Source organism: Cornus florida, unplaced genomic scaffold (genome assembly GCF_030987335.1).
Source record: "Cornus florida cultivar Cherokee Brave unplaced genomic scaffold, ASM3098733v1 CherokeeBrave_3.0.0_Hap2_Chr01, whole genome shotgun sequence".
NCBI classification, from domain to species: Eukaryota; Viridiplantae; Streptophyta; class Magnoliopsida; order Cornales; family Cornaceae; genus Cornus; species Cornus florida.
In genome coordinates this window covers 16853562-16874156 of record NW_026775571.1, presented here as the reverse complement: position 1 = coordinate 16874156, position 20595 = coordinate 16853562, and the positions used below count along the sequence as shown (strand labels likewise).

The window sequence follows — 20595 nt, the reverse complement described above, 5'->3', positions numbered from 1 at the left end:
TGTATTTCATGAGACCAAATCATCTTAGTTGAAATCCATGCATCATTTCTACAGTTGGTGCATTCCGTAACTTCTCACAAATGCCATCCACTCTTATCCTGCACATTTGCATAACTTTGAGACCCTTTCAGGTTACGTTTGCTAGCTGCCAACTCAAAAAGAACCACTTTTAGTTTTGGCTCATAACAGCGTTGTAAGAGCATCAGCAAAGTTTTCTCTTCCACCGGACCCAACACCCCCCCTTCTTCCACTCTATTCATAGTTTATGTTTCAGGATGTTTTGGAGAATCAACAAACAAAGTACTCAAGTGGACCCTAGTCTTTTTAAGTTCAGTATTTAACAACAATAGAACTAGTCACACAAAGGTGGTGTTGATGCAGTGGCTTTGTCGAATTGCCACCCCTATCCACAAATCAATATTTACAAGAGTTAAACTCAACTTAACAAAGCCTTTCCCAACTATATGGGGTGTGCCACATGAATCCTATTTTCCCATTTTGCTATAGCCCCAATCAAATTAATTCACAAGATTTGAGCCTGAATCTGAATCAAAACCTTCTCTAATACATAAATAATTGGTAGATTGTCCATTTTTTGTATTTTGTCTTTTTGTGTGTGTGTTTTTTTTTTTTTTTTTTTTTTTTTTTTTTTTTTTTTTCATTTGATGGTCGATCTATAAGCCTTTTCCAATTTTTTCATCTCTTCAATTTTCAACTTTTTCCTGATTTTTCTTCAAAGTGGTAAGTAATTTACATTAATGTGACTATATAAATTTTTTTTTTTTAATTTTTTGTGGTGAAATTCATGTTTTAAAGGCATAGAAAAAGAAAATCATGTGGGTGGCACCATTCAAATAAGATCAAGACATGTGGTTGTTATTGTTATAGAAGTTGTAATTTCCAATTTATTATATTTTTATAGTAAATTTTACTAACTTTTATTTTCAATGTTTTTAGAATTTATTTATTTCAACATTTTTCTTTTTTTAATTTTTAATTTTCTTTTGTATAATAATTATGATTGATTAGTATAATTAGAGGTGGCAAATGGGCGGGTTGGGTCGGGTTTGGGTTGGGTTGAAAATGAGCGGGTCAACATGGGTCAGGACCCATATTCAACCCGTTCAGAACGGGTTAAAAATGGATGGGTTGAAAATGGACAGGATCAACCCGTAAACCCATTAATTATTATTTTTAATTATTTTAACACTAAAGAAATACTTTTATTATTATTTTTTAATTATGTGCATTGCATTTTTTTTTTTTTTGCCAAAATATTAGAGAGCTCATCTCAGATCGAATTTGATTACAAAATGAGACACCTATATATGTTTTTGTTTTAGTGTGGTGGAGGTGGACTCTCCTTAATAATAAATAAATAAATACATCATATATATATAAATGTAGTTTTTTATTTTATTTTTGACTCTGTAGGACTAAATCAATATCAATAGATCATTATTTATTATTATTATTATTATTTTTTTTGTATCAACTCACGATTAATTAAGGATTGGAAATTGATTCAATAGATCATTACTTTTTTTTTGGTATCATCTCACGATTAATTAAGGATTGGAAGATCTAGTCTTATTTGACTTGATCTATTCCATTATATTTATAAATTAGTAGAAAATTTTGATTTAAAATTTCAAAATCTAAACTGGGAAAAGTTGACTTTCCAAAAAGGATGGCCTAACTTACTCGTTTCTGGGAGCTGTCACGAAAATTTTATTTTTAAATTATTTTTTTAATTTTTTATTATTTTTATAAGCAATTTAATTATTTTTTATTTTTAAATAATTTTTTTTCAGAAGGTTTTAAAATTTTTTTTTAAATTTTTTTTAATTTTTTAAAATTATTGTTTTTTTTTAGAAGAAGTTTTTAGAGAGAGAAACTTAGAGAGAGTAGATTAATGGTCCAATGGCAATCTTTAAACTTTTGAAATAGAGAATCATTTATGGATATATACGCGATAAATAATAATTTCTCTTAAATAAAAAAAATTAAACAGATACTACGAATAAATGTTTAGAGACGTTTAGTGGCTTCTTTAAAATAATTAAAATCTTTCTTGTGATAATTAAAACATCAACTTGTGACCGTTGTGATAAAATAAAAAATTAAAGTCTTCCACCAACTAAGTAATTTTATCATTTGTGTCATAAGATATAGAAAATTTATAAAATTTGAAAACTTTTTAAAGAAGATTTCATTATTTATATTTATTTCTTTCTTTCTTTTGAAACACCTTCCAACAAATCTGGGCCAAGATAAATAGTTTTCTTCCTAGCTATATGAATAAAAAAATTGGTTGATCGACAAAATGATGAGTTTTTACATTTATATGGAATACGATTCAAACCTGTACTTGAGTATTACATACTCCTTGATGGTACAAAATAGTTGTTTTTTTTTTTTTTTTCCCCCTAAATGTACAAAATACTTGTTACATATGTATATATACATATATATATATATATATATATATATATATACATGGTACAAAATAGTTGTTTTTTTTTTTTTTCCCCCTAAATGTACAAAATACTTGTTACATATGTATATACATATATATATATATATATATTTTTTCTTTTCGGAAGGTTTTGAAATTTTTTATTATTTTTTATTTTTTTAATTTTAAATTTTTTAAAATTATTTTTAATTTTAAAAATTTCTAGAGAGAGAAACTTAGAGAGGGGGAATTGATGAGACATAAATTTAGAGAGAGGATTGTGAGTGAGGATTTTAGAGAGAGAAATGAGTTGAGTGCAATAGAGAATAGATGTGTGTTTATTACCATATTCTGCCCATTTTGACCCTCAAATTAAGTGGTTAAAAATTACCCAACCCATCTTGACCCTCAATTAAATATGGTTGACCCATAACTATTAAAAAGTGGGTGGATATGGGAGGGTTGATGGTTCCTGACCCATTTTGTCACCCCTAAGTATACTTATACTTATAGTATTCATTTATTGATTTGTTCATTATTGTGATGGAGGCTCTGAGTAGATTGATGTGGAGGGTTGTGGAGGTTTTTGTCACAGGGTTCAAGGTGGGCAGGGATTCATCCAGTCTGTTGGAGGTCTCCCACTTGTATGCTGATGACACTATAGTTTTGTGCTATGAAGCACCGACATGCCCGGGAGGGCTGGCGAGATCCATTTCGGTAACCTGGGTACTAAAGCTTTGAGTGACACAAAGCTTTAAAGTCAAGCCCAACTGCTGCACCTTACATTCAAATAAGTTTAATAATAAAATGATATAATTTTGAGCAATTCTGAAACATTTGTCTTGGCATGAGAGCTTTAAAAGCAGCAACCGGGTCGAGCAAAATGTGCTCGACCCAGATCGAGCCAAACCAGGTCGAGCATGGGCTCGACCAGGTTTGAGCCTAGCGGGTTCGTCCGAGCTGCCAAGGGTCGAAAAAAAAAGGGTTCGAGCCCAGGCTCGAACAAAAAAAAAAGAAAATAATAATTTGCCGAGTGCTTGATCAAAAAATACCAACAGCATGTTTACAATATTGGTTTTGATTCATTGGAACTCAATTGTTTAGTTGTAGGCTTCGTGTTTGTTAAAATGTTTAGTTGGAAACTAGTATGGCTAAACATGTATGTTGGAGTATGTGTATAGCTGCTTTGATAAAATGATGATTATTAAAATAACTTGAATGAAATGAAGCATAACATTGTCATTTCCTTCTCACATTTTGTTGCATAGTGTGTGTGTGGTGTAGTACAAGTGTGAGTTGAATTTCACTAGTTTGGTGGATTGATTTTCCTAAGTTCGTGGAAAATGGTTTGAAAATGGGATTGGTTGTGGTAAAAATAGGAAGGGCGTGGCTCTAGGATTGAAAATCCCAAAACTTGGCCAGGCGGGTGTCGTACCGACGGGCTAGTAACCCGTGAAACGAGGGTAGGGATATGGGGAGGTACCCCATATTCGGTTGTGAACCAATCCATGTGTTGAGTTGATTTTTGGATAACAAGGTTGTGTTGTGTGTGTGAGTCCGTGTGGGACTTCATGATGCATAGATATGTATTAGTATGTGAACTGGATGTTGTTTCTAATGTAATGATGTTATCTTGCTTAAACTATGTTGTTGTACAAGCATGCCTGTCACGAACTTGGGCCCCACTATACAACCTCACCAAGCCTCTGGAGGACCTGGGCATAACCCACTGAACCCCAAAAAAACCCAACAATTCCGAGCCACTGGGCAATGCAAAAGAAGGTGGTCAACCGTTTCCTCATCAATAAATTTACATTTTACGTTTTACCATAGGTGTTTGATTTATAATTTGAGATGTACTACAGAATTTTAAAATACGCACAAAAAGGAAAGACTAGCAACAAGGATGCTAATGGTGAGACTTGCTGATATTGGTTGGGATTTAATATGCTTGTTGATGGGACTTATGTAAGGTTACTTATAATTTTGTGGGAGAATGGTCAAGGGTGATGTAACACAGTTAAAGGACCATTTGGCAGACAAGAAGGATAACTTGGCTTCGCATGAAAATGTGCGAAGGTTAAGAAATAGGTTATAGGATTTGGGTTGGCAAATTTGTGATAAAACCTTGGAGTCTTTTTTATTTTTATTTTTGTTAGAGTGTTCTAGTTAGTTATGTGGTACCTTGTCCAAGGGCCGATCGGGAATTTCATAGTTGTGAGGACGAAAAGATAATTTATAATTTGATTTGGGACACTCACCAATAAGGGGTTTGCATATAATAATTAGGATTGCATAATTTGCATATTTAAATTTCTAGAATCCTTCTTTGATATGCATTAAAATTGATTTTGGAAACAAAATTGAAATCAGAATCCAAGTCAAATCAGAGAGTAGACTTTGATCGATTGAGATATCCTTTGAGGCTTACTGGCTTCTTGTCAATTGATTGACACTTGATCGATCAAGTAGTTTGAATTCTGAGTTTCCTTTTTGATTTAAACTACTAAAAGAAAACGCATTGTTTTGTGATTCTATCCTCTATATAAGTATTCTAATCGTTCAAAATACCTGAGAGAGACACAAGCACACTATACTAGAGCTTCCATACCGTGGAAAAACAGATCACCAGAAAATCTGGGATTCTAAACGATGAAGGAAATATAGAATTCCCTCTTCAAAAACTTCCTCATGGTATCAGAGCCTCCTTTGGGTTCTGGGTTCATTTTCTTCTAAATCAGTCGGCCTTCATTGCTAGCTAACTTCCTTTGACCACCATGTCTGGAGCAACCTCTGTTAGTGCTTTGGAAAAGACTTCTAGTGGGCAAACCTCAGGGCCTATAGAAAGTCCTATCATTCAGATTACTACCCACAAACTCAATGGCTAAAACTTTCTTCGTTGGTCTCAGTCCGTGAAGTTTTTCATCAAAGGCAGAGGGAAGATGGGACTGCTGGATGGATCAAAGAAGGCGCCCAAACCAGAGGAGCCTGGTTTTGAAGCGTGGGATGTGAAAACTCTATGATTTTGTCCTGGCTCATTAACTCGATGGAGCCAGAAATAAGTCAGAGTTTCATGTTTTTTTCTACTGCACAAGAGCTGTGGGAGGCTGTCGATCTCACTTATTCGGAAAAGGATAACGACTCAGAGTTGTTTGATTTGAGGCGTAAGATCCATGAATCAAAACAAGGTATGCAAAGTGTGACTGATTGACTGACTGTTTATTTCAATGGAATGAGTCGTCTTTGGCAAGAAACGGACAAGTATCAGGACCATGATTGGAAGAATGTGGAGGACAGCATGAAATATAAGATGATTCTTGAGAGAGACAGAGTGTTTGATTTTCTTGCTGGATTAAATGCTGAATACGATCAGGTTAAAGGAAGATTGCTTGGAAGGAAACCAGTTCCATCTGTTAGAGAGATCTTTGCTGAAGTTAGAAGGGAGACTCAAGGCTGGCTGTGATGATGAATGGCTCAAATAATTTGGGTAATGAGAACTCAGCCATGGCTGCGAAAACCGAGAATGCCTTTCTTGGAGCACAGCAAACCAGTAAGAGAAATGAGGACAAAGACGATTATGGTGTGACTATTTCAACAAGCCACGCCATGCAAGAGATCATTGTTGGAAGCTTCATGGGAAACCGCAAGGCATTGGACGAGGAACCCGGCCTGGCAGCAACAACAACCAATCCAGCCAGCCCAACCGAGGTCATCAGGTAGCAGCTGATAACCTGAAGACTCAGAATGTGCAGAAAGGCTTGGAGACTACTGTTTTCAGCAAAGAACAGTTAGATTATCTTCATAAATTCATGAGCCAACTCAGTACTAATCCTATACCTTCCTCTTCAGCTAATATTGCACAAGCAGGTAACTTTATCACTGCTTTACACACAGAAACTTCAAAAACCAGCCCTTGGATCATAGATTCCGGGGCTTCAGACCACATGACAGGTTCGTCCAGCCTCTTCAATACCTATTTCCCAGCCTCGGGACAACAGAATGTTAAGGTTGCAGATGGTACTTTATCATCAGTTGCAGGGAAAGATTCCATAATGCATAGACGAAGAAGGCAAATGCATGAAAGCTATGCAATGTGGGACTTTGAATCTGGCTAGCAAGAATGATGTTTGTGGCACCTTAGGATGGGACATCCGAGTTTCTCCTATCTAAAAATGTTGTTCCCTTCATTATTTTCAGAGAAAAATGTTTCAGATTTCAAGTGTGAAACCGGTGAATTATCTAAGCATCATAGAGTGCCTTTTCCAACTTTGAATTACATTGAGTCTAGCCCTTTTGCTCTTATTCATAGTGATGTTTGGGGACCTTCGTGTGTCACCAATGTTTCTGGCTCAAAATGGTTCATAACATTCATTGATGACCATACTAGGATGTGTTGGACTTATCTTCTTAAAGAAAAGTCCGGAGCAGCCAAAGTGTTTCAAACCTTCCATAAAATGATTGAGAACCAATTTCAGAAAAAAATTCAGATCCTTAGGACTGATAATGGTGAGGAATACTTCTCAAACATCTTGGGAAATTATCTTGCTGCTCATGGTATTGTTCACCAAACCTCATGTGTTGACACACCCCAACAAAATGGGGTAGCCAAAAGGAAGAGTAGGCACTTACTTGAAGTGGCCAGGGCTTTTCTAATCCAAATGAGTGTTCCTAAATACCTTTGGGGTGAAGCCATTTTAACAGCCTCATACTTAATCAATCGAATGCCTAGTCGTATTCTTAAGTATGAGACACTTTTGAACCAACTCAAGAAATCCTTTCCCTAGACAAAATATTTATTCTCTTCCTTGAGCCCTAAAATTTTTGGATGTTCTGTTTTTGTTCATAATTACAGTCCCAACAAAAGCAAATTGGATCCTAGAGCCATAAAATGTGTTTTCCTTGGTTACTCTCCAACTAAGAAAGGGTACAAGTGTTTTGACCCCACTACCAAATTTTTTTTATGTCTCCTTGGATGTAACCTTTTTTGAACCTCGATCGTTCTTCACCAAAACTTCGCTCCAGGGGGAGAATAATCAAATGGGAGATCAGTTTTGGGATGTTACTGTGTTGCCTATCCCTGTTCAATCCACACCGGGCCTAAACAGTCCTCAATCGAGCTTCCTTCCTAGCCCACAACCGAGCCCGGGTAGCTCAAGTGAGGGGGAGCAGCAACCGCAGCCACAACAGCAACAACAACAGCTGTTGGTTGATCAACAACCAGCAACCAATGATGGGCAGACTAAAGAATTGAAGGTTTATACAAGAAAGAACAAGGATAAGGAGGCTGGACATTTCCTTGGCACTGCCCAATCCCTGAACCAGCTACGGTCACTTCAGATTCCAATTAGATCTTGGAGAGACCAGGTGAGTCCCCTAATGAGTGTTCTAATGATTCCCAATCTGATCTGGACATGCCTATTTGATGTAGAACAGCTCGCTCACGATTATCTAAGCATACAGGATCATCCCAAATCAGGGAGGCTGAAAAGGTAAGGAGAATAGAAGGAAATAAATAAATAAATAAGGAAAAGTCAAAAGGAGATTTGGTGTAGTTGCCAGCAATAGAAGATATTATTCTCCATTGCAGGATTTAAAGAGGATTCTACTCCATCAAATCTCAAATTTCCCTTTTAATATTATTTCATGCATACTTTCTTTTTTTATTTTATTTTTGACTTGCCTATATAAAGGTAAGAGATGTAAGTCTACAGACGTCATCATTATCAATATAATTTCAATTTCTCTCTTGTAAGTGTGTTCTTTGTGAGTTCAAGGGTTTAACCCTGTTCTTTATCGTTTCCGCTACATTAGTTGGTATCAGAGCAAGGTTCCGAATCCAAGATTCGCCTTTGTTGTCAATGGCCGGTTCACGAGATGAAAGCAACGCCTCCAACGACGGTGATCGTGATGGAGTAGCTCTTTTGAGGGCCGAGTTTACTGAGTTCCAGACCAACGTTAATTGAACCTTGCTTGATATGCATGAAACTATGCGTCAAATATTGGCGAGATTGACAACGGTAGAACTTAACCGCGAGAACAACAGGCTGCCCAACGACGGTGATCATGGATGTCCTGCTAGTAATTGCAACCCAAACCCACCGAATAGGCAACGAGCCTATGAGGAAAATGTCGGTTTTGGTAACCATCGAGCCGTACAGGTGTTCGGAGATAATCGAGGTCGATGGGAAATTGATGATTCCAGGGATTTTCGTATGAAGATTGACCTACCCACCTTTCAAGGTCATCTTCGTATTGAAGAATTCTTGGACTGGACTAGTGAAGTTAAACATTTCTTTGACTATATGAAAATCCAGGAGGAGAAGCAAGTCAAACTTGTGGCCTATAAGTTGAAAGGCGGCGCATCAGCATGGTGGGATCAAGTGCAAACTACCCGTGCACGTGAGGGTAAGGATCCGGTACGTACGTGGGTTAAGATGAAGAAGTTGATGAAAGCTCGATTTTTACCCCCCTGATTACGAACAGGTTCTTATCAGAAATATCAGTCCTGCACGTAGGGAAGTAGAACGATTGCTGAATATACTGAAGAATTTTATCTGTTGTCATCCCGTAACAACCTGGTGGAACCCGAATTTAGCATGGTGGCCCATTTCAAAGGCGGGTTACGATGGGATATTGAAGAGAAAGTGGCGATGCAACTGTTATTTAAACTGTCTGAGATTGTCACGGCGGCAGAGAGAGCAGAATCGTTACTGGAGAAGTCAAAGAATCGGTCTCGTGGTTCATATAATACCCAACGTCCTATACATGGCATGGGTAAACAGACTGCGGTAGCCCCTGTTCCAATGACATGGCTAGGCATTGGAGATGGTCCAATAAAGGCCAAACTCGCAACACCCATAGGCCCTGCTAGGAGGGGAGCCCTAGTTGTGAGAGAAAATCCCTATGCACACCCAAGTATGGGCAAGTGTTTTCGATGTGGAGAACCTGGCCATAAATCCAACAATTGCCCCAAGCGACCGATAGTAAATCTGGTCGAGCATGAGGAAGGCGAGGGTGAGGAAGGTGAGTTCCTTACCTTTAAAGAAGAAGAGGTGCCTGAAGGAGACAATGGCGAGTCGTGAGGAGGTTGATGTTCACACCAAAGGAGGAGGAGCACCCGCAGCGTCATAATGTGTTCCGTACACGTTGCACTGTCAACCATAAGGTATGTGACGTTATTATTGATAGCGGTAGTAGTGAGAACATTATTTCCTTAACAAAGGTTCGAAAATTGGGGCTTAAAATAGAGAAACATCTCCATCCATACAAAATTGGATAGATTAAGAAAGGCTCAGAAACGCGAGTAACTGAAACCTGCACCATTCCATTCTCAATTGGGAAAACATATGCAGAGGAGGTGCGTTGTGATGTAGTCGACATGGATGCATGCCATATGATATTGGGCAGACCATGGCAATTTGATGTCGATGCCACTCACCGTGGCAGAGACAATGTGTATATTCTATACAAGAATGGTCAGAAGATTGTTTTGGGTCCGATGAAAGAAGCTGAATTTCCCAAAGGAAATTCAGTTATGTTGATCAACAGTGAGGAATTTATGGGCGAAGTAACAACTGCCCCTGAAATCTTCGCTGTTATGTGCACGGGGGAAGTAGTTAAACAACCTCCTTTTATAGTACCAGCAATAGTGCAGCCATTACTGCAGGAATTTAGTGAGTTGGTGCCGGAAGACTTACCTGATAGTCTCCCTCCCATGAGGGACATTTAGCACCACATTGACTTGGTACCCGGGGCGAGCCTGCTAAATCTACCACATTACCGAATGAGTCCCAACGAGAGTTAGATCTTACAAGAGCAAGTGGAAGAGTTACTACGGAAAAGGGTTGATTCAGGAGAGGATGAGCCCATGTGCTGTTCTGGCCTTGCTAGTACCGAAGAAAGATGGCAGTTGGAAAATGTGCGTTGATAGTCGCGCAATTAACAGAATCACTGTCAAGTACAGATTTCCCATTCCACGGTTGGATGATATGCTGGATATGTTGGCGGGATCTAAAGTCTTCACCAAAGTGGACCTCAAGAGTGGATACCATCAGATCAAAATCCGCCCTGGGGATGAGTGGAAAGGGCGTTCAAAACAAAAGAAGGACTGTATGAGTGGTTAGTCATGCCATTCGGATTATCCAACGCGCCAAGTACTTTCATACGGTGATGAATTAGGTACTCAAACCATTTATTGGTCGATTTGTAGTTGTTTATTTCAACGATATTCTGGTTTATAATCAGAGGTAGAACACCTTTTGCACTTGAGAGAGGTATTAACAGCTTTGCAGAAGAATAAACTGTTCATTAATCTGAAGAAGTGTAGCTTTGTGACCCCAAGCCTAGTATTCCTCGGCTATGTGGTTTGTAGTGATGGCATTCGGGTAGATGAGGAGAAGGTGAGGGCCATTCGGGAGTGGCCTACGCCAAAGAATGTGGGAGAAGTACGCAGTTTCCATGGCTTAGCCACGTTCTACCGAAGGTTCATCAAGACTTCAGTAGTATTATGGATCCCATCACAGAATGCATGAAGAAAGGAAAATTCCAATGGGGAGGGGAAGCTGAGATAAGTTTTGCCTTAATCAAGGAAAAACTGTCAATAGCCCCAATCTTAGTCCTTCCAGATTTTGAGAAGCTATTTCAGGTAGATTGTGATGCCTCAATAGTGGGAATCGGAGCAGTTCTATCACAAGAAGGAAGGCCAGTAGCGTTTTACAGTGAGAAGCTGAGTGAAGCACGGAAGAAGTGGACTACCTGTGAGTTGGAATTCTATGCGGTGGTGCAAGCTTTGCATTCATGGGAGCTTTATCTTATCCAGCGAGAGTTTGTGCTGTTTACAGATCACCAAGCACTGAAATCCATTAACAATCAAAACAATGTCAATCGGATTCACGCGCGATGGACGGCTTATATCCAGCTATTCACCTTCTCGCTAAAACATAAGTCAGGCCAACAGAACAAAGTTGCAGATGCACCAAGTCGGAGAGCAGCTTTCTTAGTAACTATGAGGGCTGAAATCACAGGGTTTGAATACCTGAAGGAGTTATATGAGGCTGACGAAGATTTTGGCCAAGCCTGGGCAGCATGTAAAACGAGCCAATCCTTTAAAGGGTTGCACATGCAAGAAGGATTTCTCTTTAATGGCAATCAATTGTGTATTCCACGGAGCTCTTTGCGGGAGCAAGTGGTTCGTGAATTGCATGGAGGAGGATAAGGAGGACATTTGGGGCGTGATAAGACGCGAGAGCTGGTAGAACAACGGTATTTTTGGCCACAACTTAAGCGTGATGTGGAGAACCATGTGCGGCGGTGCTCAATCTGCCAAACTAATAAAGGCCAATATCAGAATACTGGTCTTTACACACCGCTGCCTATTCCAGATGCTCCATGGGAGGATTTATCGATGGATTTTGTTCTAGGGTTGCTGAGGACGCAGCGAGGAGCAGACTCTGTTTTCGTGGTGGTTGATCGATTCTCCAAGATGTCCAATTTTATTGCTGGCAAGAAGACGAACGATGCAGTCCAAATGGCCAATTTGTTCTTTAAGGATGTGGTTCGTTTACATGGGGTGCCACAGTCCATTACCTCAGATTGTGACACCAAGTTTTTATCTCACTTTTGCCGGACTTTATGGAAGAGATTCGATACCTCTCTTAATTTCAGTAGCACCAGTCACCCCCAGACTGATGGCCAAATAGAGGTGGTGAATAGGACCCTTGGAAATCTAATTCGCTGTATTTCAAGAGAGAAACCAAAACAGTTGGATCTTGCTCTTGCCCAGGCATAATTTGCTTACAATTGCATGGTTAACAGGTCCACTGGCAAATCCTCGTTTGTGGTTGTGTATTATTGTTCTCCAAAAGTTGCTTTGGATTTGGTATCCTTATCGAAGTTGCTAGGGAAGAGTGTTGCTACAGAGAAAATGGCTGAGCACATTAAGACCATTCAGAGGAGAGTCAAGAAATATCTAGAGGAAACTTACGTCAAATACAAGGCCGCAGCTGACAAGAGACAAAGGAAAAGAGTATTTGAAGAAGGGGACCTGGTTATGGTGTATCTAAGAAAAGAGAGGTTTCTAGTGGGAACATACAACAAGCTGCAAGCCAAGAAATATGGTCCGTACTAGATTCTAAAGAAAATCAACGACAACGCCTATGTGATTGATTTACCTACTGACATGGCCATTTCTTCTACCTTCAATGTGGCTGACATACATGAATATTATCCGCCAGATTCGGGTAACTCAGGGACGAGTTCTTTTTACGCAGGGGAGACTGATGTAGAACAGCTCGCTCACGATTATTTGAACATATAGGATCATCCCAAATCAGGGAGGCTGAAAAGGTAAGGAGAATAGAAGGAAATAAATAAATAAGGAACAGTCAAACGAATCATCGCATATCAGGGAAGCCGAAAAGGTAAGGAGAATAGAAGGAAATAAATAAATAAATTAGGAAAAGTCAAAAGGAGATTTGGTGTAGTTGCCAGCAATAGAAGATATTATTCTCCATTGCAAGATTTAAGAAAGATTCTACTCCATCAAATCTCAAATTTCCCCTTTAATATTATTTCACGCGTACTCTCTTTTTTAATTTTATTTTCGACTTGCCTATATAAAGGCAAGAGATGTAAGTCTACAGACATTATCATTATCAATATAATTTCAATTTCTCTCTTGTAAATGTGTTCTTTGTGAGTTCAAGGGTTTAACCCTGTTCTTTATCGTTTCCGCTACGTTACTATTGCTCTTAGAAAAGGAGAAAGATCTTGTACTAAATATCCACTCTCCAATTATACTTCATACAAGAATCTTAACCCTTCCTTCAAAGCATTTTCTGCTAATGTTTGTCAAGAAAAGATTCCCAAGTCCATTCAGGAAGCAATGATGGATTCAAAGTGGAGAGAAGCTGTGATAGTAGAAATGAGAGCACTCAACAAGACCAACACTCAGGAACTAGCTGATTTGCCCTATGGAAAGAAGGCTGTGGGTGTAAATGGGTGTTTACTGTCAAATTCAAGGCAGATGGCTCGGTTGATCGATACAAGGCAAGATTGGTCGCAAAAGGCTTCACACAAACCTATGGGATAGACTACAAAGAAACCTTTGCACCCGTGGCAAAGATGAATACAATTCGGGTTTTACTATCCATAGCTGCAAACCGAGATTGGCCGATGCACCAACTTGATGTAAAAAAACGCATTTCTCCCCGGAGACCTTGAGGGGAAGAAGTGTATATGGAGCTGCCATCAAGATTCAAAGGTAATTTTGGAAAAAAGAAACTATGCAGATTAAAGAAATATCTTTATGGGCTGAAGCAATCCCCATGTGCTTGGTTTGAAAAATTCACCAAGGCTGTCCGGAGTAAGGGATATATGCAAAGCCAACAAGATCACACGATGTTTTACAAACACAAAGGAGGAGGGAAGGTAACTGTACTAATTGTGTATGTTGATGACATCATTGTGACTGGTAATGATGACACTGAGGTGGATGACCTGAAGAAGTCTCTTGCAAAAGAATTTGAGACTAAGGAGTTGGGAAATCTGATGTATTTCTTGGGAATAGAAGTTGCAAGGTCAAAAAAAGGAATATTTCTGTCACAAAGGAAGTATATCCTCGATTTTCTTAAGGAAACCAGTCTATTGGGATGCAAACCAGAAGATACTCCTATTGACTTCAACCACAAACTTGATGGTATAACCACAAGCCCAATGGTGGAAAAGGAGAGGTACCAACTATTAGTTGGAAAGATCATTTACTTATCCCATACCAGGCCTGATATTGCCTATGCCGTGGGAATTGTCAGCAGGTTCATGCACGTTCCCAATCAAGACCATCTGAACGCTGCATTCAGGATCCTAAGATATCTCAAGGGCACTCCAGGAAAGGGAATTTTATTCTCCAAACACGGGAATATGGAGATTGAAGCCTACACCTATGCAGATTGGGGAGGATCACTCAGTGACAGACGCTCTACTTCAGGGTATTGTACCTTTGTAGGAGGTAATTTGGTGACATGGAGGGGTAAGAAGCAAACGGTTGTGGCTAGATCAAGCGCTGAAGCTGAGTTCTGTGCAATGGCTTTGGGAATTTGTGAGTTACAACAAAGCAGCCATTAGTATAGCTCACAATCCAGTACAACACGACAAACAAAACACATTGAAATCGACACACTTTATCAAGGAGAAAATTGAATGAGGCCTAGTCTGTACTCCCTACATCCGATCTAGAGAACAGCTAGTTGATACCTTGACTAAAGGTTAGGCTAAAGGGCAGTTTCAGGAGTTAATTGGCAAGATGGGCATGACTGATATCTACGCGCCAGCTTGAGGGGGAGTGTGAAAAAACAGATCACCAGAAATATGGGATTCTAGGTGCGGTTGACCCCAGGATTCAGATCCACTTTATTCAGAATTATTCCCTGAATAAATTGGAATGATTCCTTCCCATTTTAGTCTCTGATTCCAGCTGTTTGGACAGCTGCAAATCTTTGACTTTGTACATATATTTCTTTCCTTATTTATAGCCTAGAGTGTAGCTATCCTTTCTTGTATATATAGGCCTTGTACAATCTGTAAACGATGAAGGAAATATATAATTCCCTCTTCAAAAACTTTCCTCACATACTTTCGTTCAAAGTACCCAAGAGAGACACAAGTACACTATACTAGAGCTTCCATACTCTCATATCATGATATAGTGTGCATCCTACTAGTCTTGTGATTACTTGTATTTTGATTTTGCATCCATCATCATACATCTAACATGTTAGAGTGGCCTTTCAACTCATGGAAGCATGAGTTATTGCCCATATAGAGATTATCAACAACAAAACCTACACATACAAGAGTGGACATTACTAGCAAGGAGATAGAAGATAAACATATCTCATGAGGAGCGGATTTGTTGACTAATCAGTGGCTGGAGGACTTGGGATGGTCTTGCGTAAGTCTGAGTCAGAAGGGGCTAGGTGATTCTAATATTGGAATCAGGTAATTAAGCAGTAATCATTTTCTCATATGGTGGAATTCCGTCTTTCTGGCTGGGTCCCATGATTTTTCCGTTTGGGTTTTAGGTTGAGATTTAAATTGTTGTTAGGTTGGTTATAATTTAAAAATCAATTGAAATTAGTTAGTGATTAATTTTAGATAGGTCTGTCTAGATCACGACCTCGCTAGAGTCTTGGTTATGGTCCATTCACTTCTCAGATGCTGAAATGGTCAATGTTAGGAGAGACAAGCCCTCCACTTATTGAGTTCCTCCATGGCTGACCCACTAGGCAAGATTGGTCAACTTCATCCCTGTCACAGTTAGAGTGGCCTTTCAACTCATCTAGGCTGGAAGGTAGACTAGATGAGATGCAGCAATCTCTCACTGGCATCAAGCAAATTTGGGTTAGAGATTTCAGAACATTTTAGTCAGTATCTTTGTACATATCCTAAATCCACAAGGTGTTAGTACAGTTACTAATATTAAATTCTATTATGTCATGTATGAGATTCTCTTTATGTTGGTTTACAAGAAAGTGATCTTTTTTTTTTTTCCCTTGTGACTTGTTTCTCCATGTTTCTAAGTTCCATATCATGTGTTTTTGCCGTTACTCATTTTAATCACCAGAAAAATCCACTAAAAATCATTGAAAATCAATGTGTATTTGATTTTGGGGTTAAAACTTGCATATTAGTATATTATGGATCAAGGTCTGTAAGGTTAAAAAATATCAAGATTGCAGCATCTGAAACTGTTTTGTAAGCCCATCATATAACGTGTCCATTATGCTGTGTCCACATCCGTGTAAGCAGCCACAATTCAAAACCTTGCATGTGATACATACATATGTTCTTTTTGCTTTGAATATCTTTTGTTTGACCATTTTTAAGCTCATATATATGTGTGTATCTCTGTGTGTGTTCATTAGGGGTTGGATATCTATTGTTTCTAACCATTTTTTATCTCATACACTGAAGTCCCCACAACCCAACAACCCCCCCCCCCCCCCCCCCCCCCCCTCTCTCTCTCCTCTCCTCCTCCTCCTCCTCTCTCTTCATTTGAATGGTTGGAAAGTATACCTCATTTGTAAATGCCTTGTGTGTATTAGCTTTTATAAGTACTTTTTCCTTGCAAGTTAAATCAAGAGATCACTGAAGTTCCTTCATGAAAAAAGGATCTTTGAACAAGGGATGTATTGAAGTCAAATTGCTAATTTGACAGAACTTCTAAAAAAAATGCTAATTTGACCGAAAACCTTATTCTTTATTATAGGTTTCAGAGCATGCAAGTTGGTCTGGATGTTTCTATCTTCGAATAATCCAAGCAGCCCTTGCTGCTGTAGGAGCTCCTGAAAATCTGGTCGATGTAATCACGGGGTATGCATTTTTTTGTTTAGTTTTCTCTTTGGTTGTGTTTATTTATCCTACTTTAATTGGATATTTTTCCAGTTTTGCTGAAACAGGTGAAGCACTAGTGTCTTCAGTTGATAAAATCATATTTGTTGGATCACCTGGTGTGGGTAGAATGGTATGATCATTCTCTTTGCCTAAAGAATTTCCAACAGAGATTTTATTTCAATTCATCTCTAACATAACTGCATAGCTCCATATCCCTCAAGTAGATTGAAATGTTCAGTGCAGAACATACCGAGAAGTGTTGCTTTATTGTTCAGCAATTTTTTTCAGTAAAGAACAAATTTATTTTTGTTGTTTCCAAATGTCAAACTACAAATATCAGATTCTCAATAGAATGCTTGTCTTGCAGAATTAGACATCTTAGTTTAAATAGGTGCCTCCGTATAGAAGATTATAGAGGATATCACGAAATTCTCTTTCAGCCTTGTTCTTTTACTGTTGGAAGTGTTTTCTTGTTTGTATTGCATCTGCTGCATACATGTGTAATTATATCATTGTTCCTTTCATTCATAGGTTGGCATGTTTGCTGTTACTGCAGATAATGAGAAATGCTGCTGAGACGTTGATACCAGTAACACTTGAGCTTGGTGGAAAAGATGCTTTTATTGTTTGTGAAGATGTAGATGTTCCTCATGTATGAATCCTTCTTTTCTTGTACTAGTGTCTAGGGGATCTAGACTTTTCAGTTTGTTTTTCTGACATACATGAACCTCCACAAAATCATACTTGTATTGTTGAGCACCAGTGATTTTTATTTTTTATTTTTTTATTTTTATATCATTTAATATATAGGTTGCACAAATTGCTGTTAGGGCTGCTCTCCAATCAAGTGGACAGAACTGTGCTGGGGCTGAGAGATTTTATGTTCATCGGAACATTTATTCTTCATTTGTTGCTGAAGTAGTCAAAATTGTAAAATCTGTTACTGCGGTAAGTGTGTTCCTTTTGGCGCATTGCATTTGTTAGATGTTTTACTTTTTTGCAGTTTTGTCATGATAGGTTCACTGTTTACACGAACTTCGGATTTAAATATTTACTTGGTGTATGCACTTGATTGAATATTGACTGCTATGGTGGTGCGCCAAAGAAATTTTCTTTATTTTATGCCCCCCTCTAATATTTTGTGAGTAAGAACTTGCAAAAACCTAAATACACCAGGTATGATGTAGCATTAGGAAGGAGAGATGCAACTAGGTATGATGTAGTGTACTTGAGTCTTATTATGTAGCATTAGGAAGGAGAGATGCAGCTAGGTATGATGTAGTTAGTTTCCAGTTATGTGATATTGCCTACCAGGATATGTTTTGTCAATTTTGAGGGAAGCAACAAGAGGAACTGTGGCGAAGATGATGGGGAATGGGATATGATTCGAATACATGAGTTGCACATGATTTTACATTACTTTTGGAGAAGAGGGAAAGAGAAATAAAATTGGGGATTTTAGTGATTTAGGGTTTTATTTATGCTTATTGTTATTTTGATAATGTTTGAAATTTAGGGTTACTTTGGTATTTTTTATGTTTTAGGGTTTGCTTAATAATTTACCTATTTAAAGGCTCCTCTGTAATTTGAGAACTCAGTTTTTGAGAATATTGATTATCGTCTTCTTTGAGTCTCTCTGTGTTCCATTGTTTCTCTGATTTATGTTCTTGCTTTTGTCACCCATTCAGTCTATCTTGCCTATCTATTCACTCTGTTCTCACCCCCTTTCGTTTATTTTCTCATCCCTTTCTTTCTTCCTGGTTACTTGTCCCGCATCAATTGGTATTAGATCAAAACGATCGAGTTTATTCAGAGTGAAAAATCACAGATCATCATTGCCGGAGTTCTCTCTTGTCGCCAATATCCCTTGCCGTCAGCCCTCCATCTGTTGTGCATCATCGTTGGCTTTCTCATCAACGTCTGTCACATCTTGGCATCAGCCCGTCGTCGCACAGTCTTCACCAGAGTTTGCCGTTGATTTCATCGTCTCATCATCGCCCAGATTTTCTGATCATCGTTGTCATCGCAACTTCAGCCGAGAATTCAGTGTTTGATTTTGGTAAAGTCAAATTTGGTTATTGTTGGTATCGCCACTTCAGCACAGAATTTAGGGATTGATTTTGGAAAATCAAATTTGGATTATTGCAATCTTTGAGATCGTTATTGTCACCAAAATTTCAGCGCCACTGATTTTGGAAAGTCAACTTTGGATTATTGCAATATTGTCACCAAAATTTCAGCACGACTGAATTTGGAAAGTCAACTTTGGATTATACCTTCTGGTTTGGAAAGGATAGATTTGGTTTCTCTTATAAACCAGATTCTACCCGCCCCAAATCAATTAAAACAATTTGACCCAGTCCAGGAAGGAAGCAAGTTCAGAACAAGGCCAGCCCAGTACAACAATGATCCAGAAACAGAAAAAGAAAAGAAAAGAAAAGAAACAACAGTCAAGAGAATTGGATCAGATCTGTTTGGCCCACCCCAGAATCACATTCAGAGTTTGTCCAATTCCAGAATCAGCCAAGAACCAGTTCAGTAATCTTCAACAGTAACCCAGTTCACACAGAGATAGTGATGTAGAACAGCTCGCTCACGATTATCTGAGCATACAGAATCATCGCAAATCAGGAAAAGTCAAAAGGAGATTTGGTGTAGTTGCCAGCAATTCCCAGCCTCGGGACAACATAAAGTTAAGGTTGCAGATGGTACTTTATCATCAGTTGCAGGGAAAGGTTCCATAATTATTTCAAAGGATTTTGTCCTTGAATCTGTCCTACATGTTCCAAATCTCTCTTGCAACCTTATTTCAGTTTGTAAACTCACTCAAGATTTGACTTGTATGGTTAAATTCTCTTCTACGCATTGTGAATTTCAGGAACCGTATACGGGGAAGAGGATTGGCAGTGCTAGAGAAATGGATGGCTTGTTTGTTCTTGAAGTAGGCAGAGATGAAGAAGGTAAAGGCATAAAAGCTATGCAATGTGGGACTTTGAATCTGGCTAGCAAGAACGATGTTCTTTTGTGGCACCTTAGGTTGGGACATCCTAGTTTATCCTATCTGAAAAGGTTGTTTTCTTCATTATCGTAAGAGAAAAACGTTTCAGATTTCAATTGTGAAACCTGTGAATTATCTAAGCATCATAGAGTGCCTTTTCCAACTTTGAATTACATTGAGTCTTGCCCTTTTGCTCTTCTTCATAGTGATGTTTGGGGACCTTCGCGTGTCACCAATGTTTCTGGTTCAAAATGGTTCATAACATTCATTGATTACCATACTAGGATGTGTTGGATATATCTTCTTAAAGAAAAGTCCGAAGCAGCCAAAGTGTTTCAAACCTTCCATAAAATGATTGAGAACCAATTTCATTAAATAATTCAAATCCTTAGGACTGATAACGGTAAGGAATACTTCTCAAACATCTTGGGAAATTATCTTGCTGCTCATGGTATTGTTCACCAAACCTCGTGTTGACACACCCTAACAAATTGGGGTAGAGGAAAGGAAGAATAGGCACTTACTTGAAGTGGCCAGGGTTCTCCTAATCCAAATGAGTATTCCAAAATACCTTTGGGGTGAAGCCATTTTAACAGCCTCATTCTTAATTAATCGAATGCCTAGTCGTATTCTTAAGTATGAGACACCCTTGAACCAACTCAAGAAATCCTTTCCCTTGACAACACAGTTATTCTCTTCCTTATGTCTCAAAATTTTTGGATGTACTGCTTTTGTCCGTGATCACAGTCCC

At 38.5% G+C, this 20595-nt stretch overlaps 1 protein-coding gene across 2 annotated transcripts in view; it reads left to right on the top strand.

Annotated features, from left to right (window-relative positions):
• The window catches only part of LOC132293215 (aldehyde dehydrogenase 22A1), a 52580-nt gene that overhangs the window by 5802 nt on the left and 26183 nt on the right, over positions 1 to 20595 (top strand). For both annotated transcript variants that reach the window (XM_059790593.1, XM_059790602.1), the window contains 4 exons: positions 16722 to 16825; positions 16898 to 16976; positions 17403 to 17498; positions 17657 to 17794. In XM_059790593.1, coding sequence (XP_059646576.1) covers positions 16722 to 16825; positions 16898 to 16976; positions 17403 to 17498; positions 17657 to 17794 — 417 coding nt within the window. The remainder of the gene's footprint in view (positions 1 to 16721; positions 16826 to 16897; positions 16977 to 17402; positions 17499 to 17656; positions 17795 to 20595) is intronic.